General features: G+C 33.4%; 2 protein-coding genes and 1 pseudogene across 2 annotated transcripts; 2 read left to right on the top strand and 1 right to left on the bottom strand.

Annotated features, from left to right (window-relative positions):
- Window positions 1-1701: 1701 nt before the first annotated feature.
- On the top strand, window positions 1702-2607 carry LOC147073021 (uncharacterized; annotated as a pseudogene).
- Window positions 2608-3249: 642 nt separating this feature from the next.
- Window positions 3250-4788, top strand: LOC147073020 (uncharacterized). The gene has a single exon (XM_085945687.1). It carries the CDS (start codon window positions 3250-3252, stop codon window positions 4786-4788), a length of 1539 nt encoding a protein of 512 aa, XP_085801813.1.
- A 3165-nt stretch (window positions 4789-7953) lies between these two features.
- Window positions 7954-10110, bottom strand: LOC147073019 (uncharacterized). Its single transcript, XM_085945686.1, has one exon. It carries the CDS (start codon window positions 10108-10110, stop codon window positions 7954-7956), a length of 2157 nt encoding a protein of 718 aa, XP_085801812.1.
- Between the last annotated feature and the right edge of the window lie 5380 nt (window positions 10111-15490).

Genomic DNA, 15490 nt, shown 5'->3' with positions numbered 1-15490 from the left:
GATTTCCGAAACCCTTGGCTCGGGCAATATTATCTGATGTATCGCTAGTATTGTATGATTTTGTATTTTGACCATTATATTGGAGCGCATCGTTATTCATCGGAATGCTTTGATTTATAAATTCTTCTGCATCAGTTATACCTCCTACTTTCTTAGACCATTCGCCATTTCTTTGAAATGTTTTTCTATCCGTTAAAAACAGGGATGTACTCAAATCAAAACGGGGAAATAGAGCCGACGAGAGAAATGAAACGGATAGTACAAGCAACCTGGAAAGAAGTGCGAAATAAGCAACTCTGCAAAGTCTATTTTGAAATAGAAGCATATAAGTAAGGGCTAAAAACGGTATATAACATAATAAAGAAATAAATGCCCTACCATTGGTATATGAAATATATTCACCAGGCACGACATTGAATCCATAATCTACTATTTAAATGTATGAGTAGATATTTAAAATCCTCTTTAATCTATTCCAACCCCCACTTTATATTTTTATTGAAAAATTACCTTCTATGACGTATTAAAAAAAATTCAATAGTCGACAAATGGTTAATATCAAGACTGGTCCAATAAATTGGTTAATATAGTCTTCATACAGAAACTACAATATGTGCAACGCTAAAATCACCTATATTTAGAAGTGATGGATGACACATGAAATACTTATTCATTGATACAGAAAATTTGACTTTCCCTGCATTTCTTTAATATCGTTAATATATCGCCTTCTCCTTGTTTCCCCTTGTTACAAAAAAAATTATTTCGAATCCCCTCTTAATGAAATTTCAAGTGGCCATAAAAGGGCAGTTCGAAAATGTTAAGGGATTAAAGATCGCACAGAAGTATGCCATTAGAATCAAGTGTGGTACATGTCTAAAGGAGCATCCTAACCATATTATGATTTCAGAGGACATTATCAAGGAAATCAAAATCAAGGAAGTCCACAAGATTGAAAAGCACAACATAGAGGTAGAATGTAGGTTCTGTAAAGCAAAAATGTTGATTGATGTATATGAGCCCGATAACTTTGATGAGGTATTCAATGCCGATATTTGTAAAGATGATGAAATACTAAGGTATCATCCTTTGCAAGGTGATGAGTGCATAATTTCAGAGATCAAATCTGATAGTGCATTTGTTTATGATGTAGATGAATTGATCCTGGATGTTGTTTCAACAGGCAATGAGTTGTATCAGAATTGTGAGTTTGATAAAAGAGTTTTGGTTGAAACTAGAAGAGGCGAAATCATTAGTATTCAAGATTTTAAAATAACAGTTGATCAATTGAAATAAATGTTGAGTTTAGAAGTTTTTATTGGGGTGGTAGGATTGTTGTTTTAATAAGCAAAGTGTAAATATTCCAGGGCCTCTTGTTATCCATACATCAGGATCTGAGTTGGCATTCTTGTAAACAACAACATATTTTTTCTTTTTATGTTGGCCCAATATTGATTGCAGATCATAAGCAGTAGAAAATGCCAGTGAGACATAAATCGCTATGCACAATGAAGCACAAGCAAAAACTCAGTGTTGCAGTTCATTGAATTCCGGTTCAACAACCTTGAATCTTATGATATTACAGTTGTTTTAAACAGTATTTTCTGTGGAATTTACCAAATAGTATTTCTTTTCCTTAAAATAGGTTCACTAATATGCTTCAGAACAGCCATTTAAATTTTATTTTTAAAATATTGACCCATGATAGACAGAATTTTAGAAAATGTTTTAAAATGTAATCCGCCGTCCGAGTCAGAAATAGAGGCTCTTTGCCAACTTGCTACAGATATCTTTATAAAGGAAGAGAATGTAATAAGTGTACCGAGCCCAATCACAATATGCGGAGATATTCACGGACAGTTCTACGATTTATTAGAGTTACTTAAGATAGGAGGAATGCCTCCATTAACTAACTACCTATTTATGGGGGATTATGTTGACAGGGGATATCATTCTGTTGAAACATTAACTCTACTAATCTGCTTAAAAATCAAATATCCAGACCGAATTTGGCTCCTTAGGGGAAATCATGAATGTAGACAAATTACACAAGTATACGGATTCTACGACGAATGTTTAAGAAAATATGGCTCAACACAGGTTTGGAGATATTTTACTGATATGTTTGATTATATTCCGCTTTCTGCAGTGGTGAACAATGATACCTTTTGCTGCCATGGAGGATTGAGCCCGGCAATGGAAACATTGGACCAATTGAGAGCATTGGATAGAAAGGTAGAAATACCACACGAGGGAATAATGTGTGATATTCTGTGGAGTGATCCAGATGAGAAGTTAGGCTGGGGACAGTCGCCCCGAGGGGCTGGTTATACATTTGGTAAAGACATTACAACAAGGTTCAACGAACGGAATAGGCTTAAATTGATCTGTAGGGCTCACCAATTGGTAAATGATGGTTACAGCTGGAATCATCCAGACACCTGCGTGACTATTTTTAGCGCTCCAAACTATTGCTACCGTTGTGGGAATGTAGCTGGATTGATGGAGATGGATGACTATGGAAACTATGAGTTCACTCAATTTGACCCATCGCCTACAAAAGTCGAAGATTTTGCAGCATCTAGGATCCCTGATTACTTTTTGTAACATTAAATTGATTTAAAATTTAACTTCTGCTTAGAATCAACAATTATCTCTACTGCTTGTCTGTATTGTAACATTAACTGTAATAATATTTTGGTTGATTGGCTTTTTAAAAATTATTAATAAGATATTTTATCTATTTATCGTAAAATTATTTCTCAGCATAGTCAGTTTTTAAATCGAATGCCTGGAGTGTTGCTATTGAAATAATATAGTGTAAAGTTAACCCAGGGACTCATTTATTTCCTTTGAATAGACATCTCAGATCAACTCAATTGAAGAATAAGCTGACAAGCTAAAGATGCAAAATACAAAGGACTTTGCGTATCTTACTAGTAAGCACCTCTTCGGAGAATCGGAAATATAAAAAGTCATATTTATTTAGCTTTTATAACCAGTGAAGATACTCACTCGCTATAGTCAATGGAAGGTTAGCATCATGATAGAAACTCTTCAGAATATATGTTTTGATAGTGGGATTAAGATACACCTGTATAGAAGTAATTAAAAGCTCATAATCTGTTTCATTCCCTTTAGAATAGTATTGTTTGTATTCATTTATAGAATAACGTCCTTAAATAGTTTTTATTTTGCGTTGTTATCATTTTTGGGCGTTGTTTTCTTTTGCTTTTTTTGGCCCATAAGATGACTAAAAATTTTATGTTTACAGACAGAACTAGTAACAGTCAACGGCGTCAAAGAGAAGATCAACAAGTGGAGTTGAGACGTGTAAAGAACGAAGAAATATTGAAGAGGAAAAGGGAGATTGTTCCTAGTAAACAAGAGCTATCCTTCATGGCGGCAAGAGAAAAAATATTCGATAGTTCATTGGAGGTAATCTACCAGGGAGTCTATGATTTTAGAATTGGTCTTAGTATTGAGTCAAATCCACCAATCCAAGCCGTAATCGACACAGGGATTATACCCAGATGTATTCAGCTACTCAACCCATCATTCTATTCTGATTCAGACATGCTATCCAACAACATTAGAGTAGAGGCAGCCTGGGTTTTGACAAATATTTGCACGGGTACATCGGAGCAAACGGGAGAGGTGGTGAAAAACGGAGCAATTCCTTTTCTGATTGACATGCTCAAAGATTCCATGTCTAATGTAGTGGATCAGAGTGTTTGGTGTTTGGGCAATATTTCAGGAGATTGTGAAGCATTCAGAGATGCTATATTGGAAAATGGGGCAATAGAGCATGTAGTTAACCAAATCAAGCACTTTTCCCAATCGGTTACAAATGATTCTGTAGAGAATGTAAAGGTACTTAGAAATCTGATATGGCTGCTTGCAAATTTGAATCGTGGTAGAAATCCACCTCCCAAAATGGAAAATATGATATTGAGTTTTTCAATGATAGAGTCTGTAATTCATTTGAACGATCCTGAAATTGCCTCGGATTGCTTCTGGGGAACATCATACATTTGTGATGTTGATAGTACCATGACGGATCGTGTTTTGGGTTCTTCAGTGATGAGAAGATGCTATGATTTGCTATCTGGGTTGGATAATCAGTTAAATTACGGTGGAATTAACCAAAATGGCAAGATTTGTGCATATGCCATATGCCCAATAGTCAGAGTGATAGGAAACATAGTAACTGGAAATGAAGCACAAACACAGAGAATTATTGATTTTGGATTTTTGGATTTTTTTAACTCCATATTCTATAAATATGAGAACAAGAAACTGCCTAGAATTAGAAAAGAGATCTGCTGGACACTATCCAATGTTTCAGCAGGCTCCTATGATCAGGTTAAGGCTCTTTTTGATAAAGGATTGGTTGCTTTGCTAATTGATGCGATATCAAACTATGAATTATACATTAGAAAAGAAGCCATTTATGCAATACTGAATATTTCACACTTTACAGTTTTTAATATGGAATATCTGCAAGTGCTTTTAGATAATAAAATAGTTACAGCTTTGAGGCATCATTTAGAAGCATCTAAGAATAATGTGGAGATACAGATGCAGATTTTAGACTCATGCAAGAATCTGTTGGAAGCAGGAAATAAGCTGAGATTGAATGTGGGAGAGAACCCCGTGATAGATCTTATGATAGATGATAAGATAGTGGATGTGATAGAGGATTTACAAGACTCTAGGAATAATTCTGTTTCTAGAAAAGCATATAATTTAATAATTGACTTTTTCGATGGTGAAGATGAGGAATAAATTAGAAAGGTGATTTTCAATATGCATCTTGGGTAATTTTGATGTAAAATGGTCTTATATCCAATATTCAAACAGATTTTGAAATTTCCGCATTAAATAAAGCATATAAGATCATATTTACTGTATATATTTCTATAGCCACAATTTATGTATTTGTTATGATTGTATTTTCAACAGCTATTCCTAATGGGTCTTTTTTATACATATTTAATTTTCATAACTTTCCAAACCCCTATTTTGATGTCAAGAAAAGATGTTGAAATTTCCAAAGCATTTCGTATGTTTGCAAAAAATAATAATTCGACAATCCCTAGTTCTGAAATTGAAACAGCCGTAAGGGTCTTGGGGTTTCCAATAAACACTTCATTGAAATTACCCGAAGGTGACATTGACTTCTATGAGTTTAAGAAACTAATAGGATCGATGGGTGAAAATGAAAACATATTCACAAGGGATGTTGTTGAAGGAGCATTTAAGCGCTTGGAAATGATGAGAGGTAATAATATACAGTGTGATGAAATTACCAACAATATGCAATGTAGTGAAACCACCAATGGCTCAGAATGCTCAGGCTATATTTCAGCCACTAACCTTGCCTCAATCTTATCCACAGGCTCAAATGCTCTTTCACAAGAGGACATCAGTGATTTCCTAATGAATTTTCCCGCAAATGATCAGGGACAAATTTGCTATGAACTATTGCTCAAGGAAATATTTGATGAATAAAGAATTGAATGTGGAATTGACACTAAAATTTACAATATTTGAATGTGTTGAAGTTAGACTATCAACGAAATGGATTGGTGGGAAGCAATATTATGACTCACCTGTTGAATGCCCAAATATTTAGCTAATTTTCTTTTTTTTTGACCCCTAATGTCTTCTATTACTGATCTGCTTAACAATCCACAAATTAGGACTCAAAATGAACTAAAAGGGTTTATTAAGAGGGTGCAAATTGAAATTGGTAAGGTAGAAAAGGAAATTTACGAGGAGTATTCCGACGAGAAGTGGAATGAAATTAAAGGATATAGAAGAAGATTAATGGAAATAATCAACGAGCATAAGAACATTTCTGAAGATGATGTAGAAAAGGATATTTCAAATCTTGGAAGTGACTCTTCAGCTTCTGTTGAGACATTAAGGTTGCTTAATAGACAGTTAGAGCAGGCAGGAATCAATCAGAGGATATTAGAGTCTGGAACACTCAAGCTAATTGGGCTCGACTATACAAACAATGACATAGAAGAAGCAATTAAGAAAGCAGGAGAGAATTTAAACAAAAGCAAAAGGTTGGAGGAGATCGAAATAAGAAATATAAGAATAGGATTTGCTGTATTTATTAGTGTGTGCATATTAATAGTTATGGATAAATTATTAAAGAAATAGATGATTAAGTATGTAGTATACGACGTTGTTGCTGGAACATCTGGTGTCAGATATTGAATGAGATGCTGCTTTTTGATTACTGTGGTATTGTTGTTTTTAAATTTATTAATTTTAGGGAGCAATAAATTACTCAGCACTATTGTGTGTAGTAAAGATTCCTTCTATTTGTTTTGTTTCAGTACGTTTCAGACTTACATTTATAAGAAAATGTTATTTTGTTTTTATGTTTAAGGCATTAATTTTGGTAATTATTCTACTTTTGCAATTGGGAATATTTGCAGTGATATTCTTTGGTGCTGATAAATCAATGGATCAGGCAGTTGATGCACTGAGCAAGGCGGGTGTACAAGTTCCCAAGCCAAAAAAGGATGATGATAAGTCAACAAAGGATGATAGTGACAAGCCAAAAAAGGATGATGGTAATAAGTCAAAAAAAGATGGTGGAGAAACCAAATTAATTGAGAATTCCGATATAAAGCCGGAAAACGATGAATCAGGATTAGCGGGTAAATCAAAGGAAAATGACATATCAGAAGATGATAGCTCCAAAAACAATAATTCCCCAGATGCTCCTCAAGCCTCACAACTAATAAAAAAATCCAATTCCATCAGTTTGGTGGATGAAGGAAAAAATTTTGGTTCGGCAGGAATAGATCTGGGGTTAGATGACATAGTTCAATAAAAGAATGGGAATCTAACAACTTTTCTTAATGTTTCGTGTCAAATTAATGAATTCTAGCGCATCGTAGCTGTCAAGACATATGTGCCCGTGGAATGCAGTTTAGTAGATTGGGTTTCAGAATAAGTTATCTCAGTATTAATACATCCTAATGGGATATAAATACAGTGGGGTTTAGCTAAGTGAACTTGTTAGGATTGTAACTCATTCATCGTACTTAAAACACGGTTTCAGAAATTGTTTATAATTTCCATTCCAAAAATAACATAATGGTAATACTAGGCGTACGATCATTGGCATTTTTTAGTATGCTGTGTGCCATGGTAAGTGAGGGTAATAAACAGATTATTAGTGTTACGAATGAAGCAAATGAATTTGGCAACAGAAATGATTCCAATTATGTTGGTAATGATTTCATTGACGATAATTTCTATGATGAGGAATTTGTTGATAACAGCTTTAATAGTCCATTAAGATCAATTGTCAAGGAAAAGGTAAAAACAGACATAAAAGATATTAGGAATGTACTGAAAAGTGAAATGGAAGAGATGAGTCCAGAACTTAATGAAAAAATAGCATCAACCATCAATAATTCGAAAATTGATAGGAAGAAGTTTAGAGATATCTTTTTGATCAAAAAGAGAATCATTACCGATGGAGATAAAAAAATAGTCAGTTTTGATATACAAGAACGAGTAATACCAAGAGAACCCACACTTTCACAAATTACTGAAAACAAATACACCTCCTATCTCTTTATTGGAATACTAATACTGCTTTCTAGCCTGGTCTTAACAACTACCATGAAAATGTATCAGAGTTTGATCAAGTTGAAATATATCGAAAATAACATCAAAGAAATCCCAATTTAATAAATAAAATTATATTTTTTGATCATAGACACCAACCAGAAGAGTAAGTAGCTTCTTGCACTTCGTTATTATCCTTATAGCACAAGTTTCCCAACATACGCAATACTCTGTAGCCTCGAACGACTACCTCTTTTCCCTTAAGAACATAGAGCTTCCAATCAAACCCCATGTAATTTTGAAAATATAAAATCCTAACAAAATGGTCTTTCTAGAAATAAAATTAGTTTATTGTTGATTCTTATCAGTGAAAGCCTGCTCTGTATCACTACATTTCTCAGTTTCTTTGTCGGCATTATCCTTGCACTTTGAATTCTTGGGGTCTTCTTTTTCATCATCAGCTTGATCGTTTTTGAGTTCCTCAGAGTTATTTTCATTATTAGCCTTCTTATTCTCTTCAATGTTGGCTTCTTTCTTTAAATCTGCTGCAACCTTCTCATTCTCTTCTTGTTGTGCCATTTCCTTTATTGCTTCCTCCATCGTCCTCTTAAAACCGTTCATAAGCTTGCAATACATACCTATATCAAATTTATCACTTGTAGTAATAGAAATCTTAAGATTTTCCAAGGCTAGTTTGAATTGATAATCAAACCTAACCAACTCTCTTTTACTTCTGGTCATCTTATCATTAGCATTGAGAAATTCATTCAGCTGAGACTTCATTTCCTCAATATCTTTCTTTATTTTGGACTCCTGATCTGCAAATTTCATTTCAATAAAATTCAATTTTTCAAATACTTCATTCCGACTCATTTCCTCAATTTTTAAAACCTTGGTGACTGTCTGATCATAGTATTCGTCACAGATTTCATTTACTCTGTCAATTTCAGAAGTAGAGAGCAGCCCAGGGAAGTTTTTTTCGGAAAAATTGACCAAATTGTCCAAAATTCGTTCTGTCTCGTTCCTTAAATCACCTGCCAGCTTTACCTCATTTTCCAATTTAACAAACTCGTTTTCAATCTCATGCATTCTACTGATAACTTCGTTCGAAAGTTGGAATTTTTCGAGGAGTAGTTCCACATGTTTGTAATTAACAGATTTATTAGTATCACTCTCCGCCGCTTCTTCTACATCAACCACCTTCTGCTTACTCTCTACAATTTCAAGCAAACCGTATGAATTTATCACAACTGTAATCACAACCTCTCCAGTTGGAATATTTCTAACCACTCCAATCTCCTTGCCATTTTCCAAAAAGCAAATATCAAATATTTCTTTTCTGTTATATTTAATATTTACAGAGCTACCCTGTAAACTCTCCCTTTTAAAAATGACTGTTGGTTCAACTTCCTCGGTCATTATCTTTACTGAAATCTCTCTACCAACAATTTCCTCAATTCTATACTTAATATTCTTTGAGTTAACAGCCAAAGCAAGACAAGCACCGTGTGCAGCGGACTCTGAAGAATGAAGAGACAGGTTTAGGGTTGTATTTTGCAAACTACAGTCTGGCTGTTCTGTCTTCTTACTTTGTTGCTCTGTTATATTTTTATACATCTCACGGACAATTTCCTGAACAAAAGCATTTTGATAGTTCTTTCCAACAATTTCAACATGACCTGCAAACTTGGTCTTCTCAAAAATTGCATGCAAAAAGTTTCTAATATCTTCCAGAATTGGTTTTGCAGCCTCTAAAAATTCTTCCTTTGTAACCAAAATATCAATCTTTTCATAATTATTGGAAAATATGAAGTCCTTTCCAAATTCTATGGTGTTGAGAGATGCCTTTAACTTTCCTAGCTTACTATAAATTCTTTCTCTAGTTAGTTTTGAATCTGGTAAATCATGCTTTTTGATCAATATTTGATAAATAGCCTCATCAAAGTCGGTTGCACCTGATTTTATGCAAAACCTTTCAACCGGGATGCACTTGAAGTCTACAAACCTAAATATTCCCACACATGTTTTATGGCTACCGAAATCAATAACCATAAAACACTCAGGAACATCATTCTTTAGCAGTGCCGCATAAGCTCCAATAGATGTTAGATGAGTAATGAACCCACACACCTTCAAACCTGACGCATCTGTAATTGCTTTTAGAACAGTTCTCTCCTTTTCACAAAAATATTCTGGAATCGATAACTGAGCACTCTTATATTCTCCTTTGGTAGAAATCAGTCTATGGAGGTGCTCTAGAAACATATATGTATTCTGTTGAGCATCCTCACTTAGAATGTTTTGGAAGAAAAATCTTTCTCTCTTCAAGATATTCTCAACATTATCGCTCGAACATGCCTTCCCAAAGCTACGTTTAGGTGTGGTCAACTCCATCACTGTAGCTATTTCCCTCTTGTCAAACTCATCAGTAATAACAGTTCCATTGGAACGACTTGTATAAATTACTGTTTTAGTTGTTCCAATATCAATGCCAATCCTATCCATGCGTGAGAAAACCGGAAAAAATTTATTAAAAAAATTTCTAGAAAATTTCAAACAAAAAATTCTAGAAAAGTTGAATTTAAGAAAAAGCCTACCTGCCATAAACATTAATAGATCAATAGGATGGGAATTTCTATTTGTATGAATGTCGTTCTATTATATCATGTTTTTCTTCTCTTTAAGTACTACAAATTTATTTGGAATTCCTTACCGTTAATGTGGAATAGTAATGACAAGAATACATCTACACAGAATAACCAAAATCCATTTGGACAGAACAACACCACTAATTCATTCGGACAGAGCAATATTGCCAACTCATTTGGACAGAACAACACCAATAATTCATCTTTACCATTTAATCCGACTTCTACAAATAATCTATTTGGACAGTTTCAAAATCAACCACCACCTATTAGTCAAAACACAGCAAACAGTCCTTTTAGTCAAACTATGGCAAATTCTCCATTTGGACAAAGCACAAGCAATAATATACCCGGCCAAAACACATCAAGTAGCCCACCTGAGCAAAGTTCAACCAAATTTCAATTTGGAACTCAACAGCCCAACTCTTTACCTTTTGGACAGCAGTCAAATTTAACTTTTGGACCTCAATCTAACGATAGTATCGTCCAGCAGCCTACCACTGGCATGCCAGATCAGACCAATGTTTCTACATCTACTCCTTTCGTTCATTCAGAACGAAATTCAGCATTTAATAATACTCAGCCTCTAACTTCCCCATTTGGTAACCAATCTGTATTTGATCCCAATGGATCAGCAGTTAAGCCCACAAATTTGGTAAACTCCACCATTAATAATTCTTTCAATCCCTCAACTGCACAGGCGAGCTCAAGACTAATAAATTCAACTAAGGATAGTGGTGTTAACTTATACAACTTGACAGTTCAGGAGATTATTGAAAGGCAAACCGCTATTCTGGAGAAGAATTTGAAAGATTTTAAGACTGAAGCAGGAAAAATATTTGAAGAGGATATGAAATTGATCAACGCTAAAAACAACTATATAAATATTCAGAAGAAAATTGATATAGAGGAATCCAAAATGAACGAAATCATGGAAGGCCTTGATTTCTTTGAAATGGAATTAAAGCGACTTGATGTGGAAGGATTTGATAATAATTCAGAAATGCTGTTAAACATTCAAGAATTTGAAAAAGTTAGTGATAAATTTTATGAAAAAGTTGAAAATTTTAAGGATGAAAATGAAGGTGTATTGGATTTGTTGAATGAAAACTATGAAATGATTGAGATTATAGATAGGAAAATGGATATTTTACAAAAGTACAAAGAATTATGAATAAATAATCAGATTTTATAATTTCTTTCGAACAGTTTAACAATTGGATGACATGAGAAAATTAGTGTTTTGTTTCTATCATAGCTAGGTTCTTTGACTGAGATAGTAATAAACTTACTGGCCTATACATTGAATATCTGTAAAATTTAGGATATTTAGATTATAAAAATATCCTTGGATAGGATAAAGCTTTGACTTGGTAGAATAATTGCACATCTTGAGATGGCAAATACTAATTTGTAATTTTATATTTCTCATTTCAGTATAGAAAATAAATATTAATTCTTACATGCAGAAACAATCTTGATAACACTTATTAATTATTTTTTACTCCCCAAAATGCTAATTAAGTTAAATTCAAAATTGCTTTTAGTCCCTAAGTTCCTTTACTTTATACATTCGCTTCTATTCTACTCCATTCATCAGTATAGAAGTGACTTTCTCTGTAGTCAGTTTGGCATTTCTAAGAAGGAGCTTGGGATTTATCTTGGAATAGCACAGATATGTTCATTTGTATTTGGACTAAAAGCAGCTTCTTATAATGACAAATTTGGGAAGCAGAGATTGTTGCTCGGATTAACTGTTCCAGTGAGTGTGATTCTATTCAGGCTTCTATTTACATTTAATTCAAAAGCACTTCTTTGGGCCATTTATACACTTTATTTTTCGATATTATCTATAACTCTGCCGATACTTGATAAGGTAATGCTGGATTATTTGGAAAACAACATCAGTTTATATGGGAATCAATCCGTATGGTCTACGTTTGGATATATAGCAACAAACTATATTGTAGAAAAGCTGATTCAACCATCAGAAAATAGTGGCATTAGCCACAACACTGATTTGTCTGTTAATTATTTTAAAATCAACTATTACAACTATGCAGTTGCAGCTATTTTGTTTATCTCGGTATTTCTATTCATCAAAGATGTAACGATAAAAAAGAAGCCAAGATCAGCAATAAGATCTGTTTTTACGCTTTTGGGAAATATAGAATATTTATTTTTCATAATAATTATTTTGCTTTCTGGAATCACAAGAGCTTCCATGTCTAATGCTTTGGGGCTGTATTATAAAGAAATATTGCATTTCTCGTCGAAACACTCCGTTGGGAATAAAACCAGTTTAACTATAGGCTTCCCAAAATTTCTCTATGCCAATAAAATGTCAACTGCATCGACATTTGGAAATATTTTAGAAGTGATTATCTTCTTCAACTGCAACAAAATTACCAAAGCAATTGGATTGTTCTGGCCAATTTTACTAGGGCAGATCTGCCAATTAATTCGTTTCATCTTCTATTATAGATTAAACCCATCTGCAAACTACTGTTTTGAGAAAGTATGTGCTGTGGAACTTTTAAAAGGAGCCAGCTTTGGATTGTTACATACTTCCGGGGTACAACTTGCAAGTAAATTATGTCCACACAACCTGAGGTCATCCTCACAAGTTCTATTTTCCAGTGCATTTGTGGCACTCGGGGCTGTTTTCAGTGGAATAGTGTTCTCTATAATATTTTCTTCAAAGTCCAATGAGGTAGATAATGGGGATTCTATTAAGGATGAGATGCATGTCTCTCGGCTTTTAAACGAATACAAGTCTCTATTTATGTTTAACACTATTGTTACAGTGGTGATTATACTCTTATTTGTATACAAGTATGCAATTAGGGAAAATCTACTATTGAACCAAAGGTTGTACAATAAAAAGATTGAGCAAGAAATGGAAGATATAGTAGAGAAAGAGGAGTTTAATTAACATAATATACATTCAATGCAACGAGTATAGTGTCCACAGCTGGACAGACAAGTTATTAATATATGCATTAAATTGAAATTGTTTTAACATTTAAGTAATTGGTGTATGGATAAATGAATAATTATTTTCTGTAGTGTAATCGTCTTTTCTTGCTTGAAATGGCCAATGGATATGCTCAATTGCAAAATTCACTCTAAAGTTTTCCTTTTCCTAACCCCTATAGAATGATTATTAATGATTGTTTTAAAGTTGTATACATTTTGTCGCCTACGTTTGGATTTCTTCCACAGATATTTCAGAATAAAGTTCATTACAGTCCAACTCTGTCACTTTTGACCGTTGGCTCCAACATTCTCAAGATGTTCGATTTTCACCAGAAACAATTTGACATAGTAATTTTATACCAGAGTGTATTACTAATCTGCTTGCATTTCTATATAATAAATTCCTTTAAAGGAACACTCATGGCCTTTGAGAGAAAACTATTTGATACTTTATTCAGATGGAATTCGTACAGTGGTATTTTAAAGAAAAGTAATTTCCTCAAAGAAATGCTGGGAAAGAATACAATTAGTAGCCACAATATAGGCACCAAATATGGTAAAGATAATGACATCGGTATTTATAATGATGTAAGCAGTATTAATACCACCGCTACTGGGAATTATAATCTTATTTGCCTAAATTCACCCAAATGGTCTAGCTATATTGTGAAAAATCCCCCCAAATCCTTCACTCCTAATGAAGCCAACAATACATGTCTAATTAAGCCAGCAATTCTACTCACCGCCCTGTTTGTTTTCCTGTTGAATCTACTGAAATATACCTTTTTTATGAACTTTTTTGGGAACTTCTCAGTAGTTTTGGATCTATCCACTACTGTTTTACAGTATATCATTTATAAAGGAAATGAAGATAAGCCTGTGGAATTATTTCTAGTTTGGATAGTTGGGGATGCTTTTAAGATATTTTTGCTTTTATTTATCTACAAAGCACCGATAGTTTATAGTTTGGGGGTTACAGCACAATTGATTTTTGATTTGGTAATATTGTTGAAGTGATTATTTGAAGATCAGAGCACTACTATGATATCTAAATAAAGCCATAAAATTGATTTTCTATTTTTTATATGTAAATTTCTTTCAAGATGGTTGATTTTATTGGATGAAAATATCCCTGTGATATATGCTTTGATTTCATATTGTGTTTATACCTAACTAATCCCATCCTAATCTGTAAATCTTCTAGTTTCTTGATTGATTTATTTACTTTTTTGTTATTGAAAAATAAAAGAACAGCATACTGTTATATTGAACTAAAAATTATTATATTCTTTTTAATATTCCGAAGTATAATTTTATTTGTTTATAGATATACTCTTATTTGAATATTTATTTAGTATAAATTTTTTTGAGAAATCTACTCCACATGAACAGCATGATATTATACCAAATTTTTGGATTTAGCAATGTGATTTGTGATTCAATAATGTCCAAGCTTCGTGCAGAGGAAGATGGTTACCATGGTGATGAATTCCACAACCAAGTTGTTGATGATAGAGTGTTTAGAGACAAAACACCAGATATACTTTCAGAGGGTGCAACCGATCTATTCAAAGAACTATCATCAAAGGCCAAAACGATTGGTAATATAATACAGCCAGGGGATAAAGAAAAAAGAATGATTCATATGATAAAATCGTTATTGAGAGACCAATTGACGGGCTACGATTCAAATCTTTCTAATAGTAAGAATAAAAATCCATTAATAGCTACTGCAGAAGTGCTAGACAATCTTGATTTATTTCAAAAGCAAACTGGATTAGATTTGTATAAGGCTAAAATAACTGATGGGGTATTGTCTCCAAAGGAGATTGCAATCCTATTCAGGAAATTAATAGGTCAAGAGGATAATAATGAGGTTGGTTATTTCGACCCTAGATGATCTAACTTCAGAAGATATTGAATCATTAAGGGCTTTAGTGAGTTATGATGATACATATGAACATAATGAAACACTCGTATCTGAAGTTGATGAGGGCGAAGCTCATGTCTCATTATCATCTAATATTCTGAGAGAACCTCAAAGATTAATAGATTTGAATCATACAGAAGTGCTTGATGATGCCAGGTCCATCTCAGGCATTATTGATTCTACTATCAATGAAGAGATAGATGATATCACGAATATAATCGAGGATTTAAAATACAAGTTTGAAAGTGTAAGGGACTTTTTTAAATTTTACAAAATAATGAAGGAGTTTTTGAAGTTAATTCGAAATAAGAAGTACTCATACCTAAAA

Source organism: Rhyacophila brunnea, unplaced genomic scaffold, assembly GCF_057557595.1.
Source record: "Rhyacophila brunnea isolate RB1 unplaced genomic scaffold, BYU_Rbru_1.0 scaffold_188, whole genome shotgun sequence".
Taxonomy (NCBI): domain Eukaryota; kingdom Metazoa; phylum Arthropoda; class Insecta; order Trichoptera; family Rhyacophilidae; genus Rhyacophila; species Rhyacophila brunnea.
This window is presented reverse-complemented; position numbering and strand designations above follow the sequence as displayed.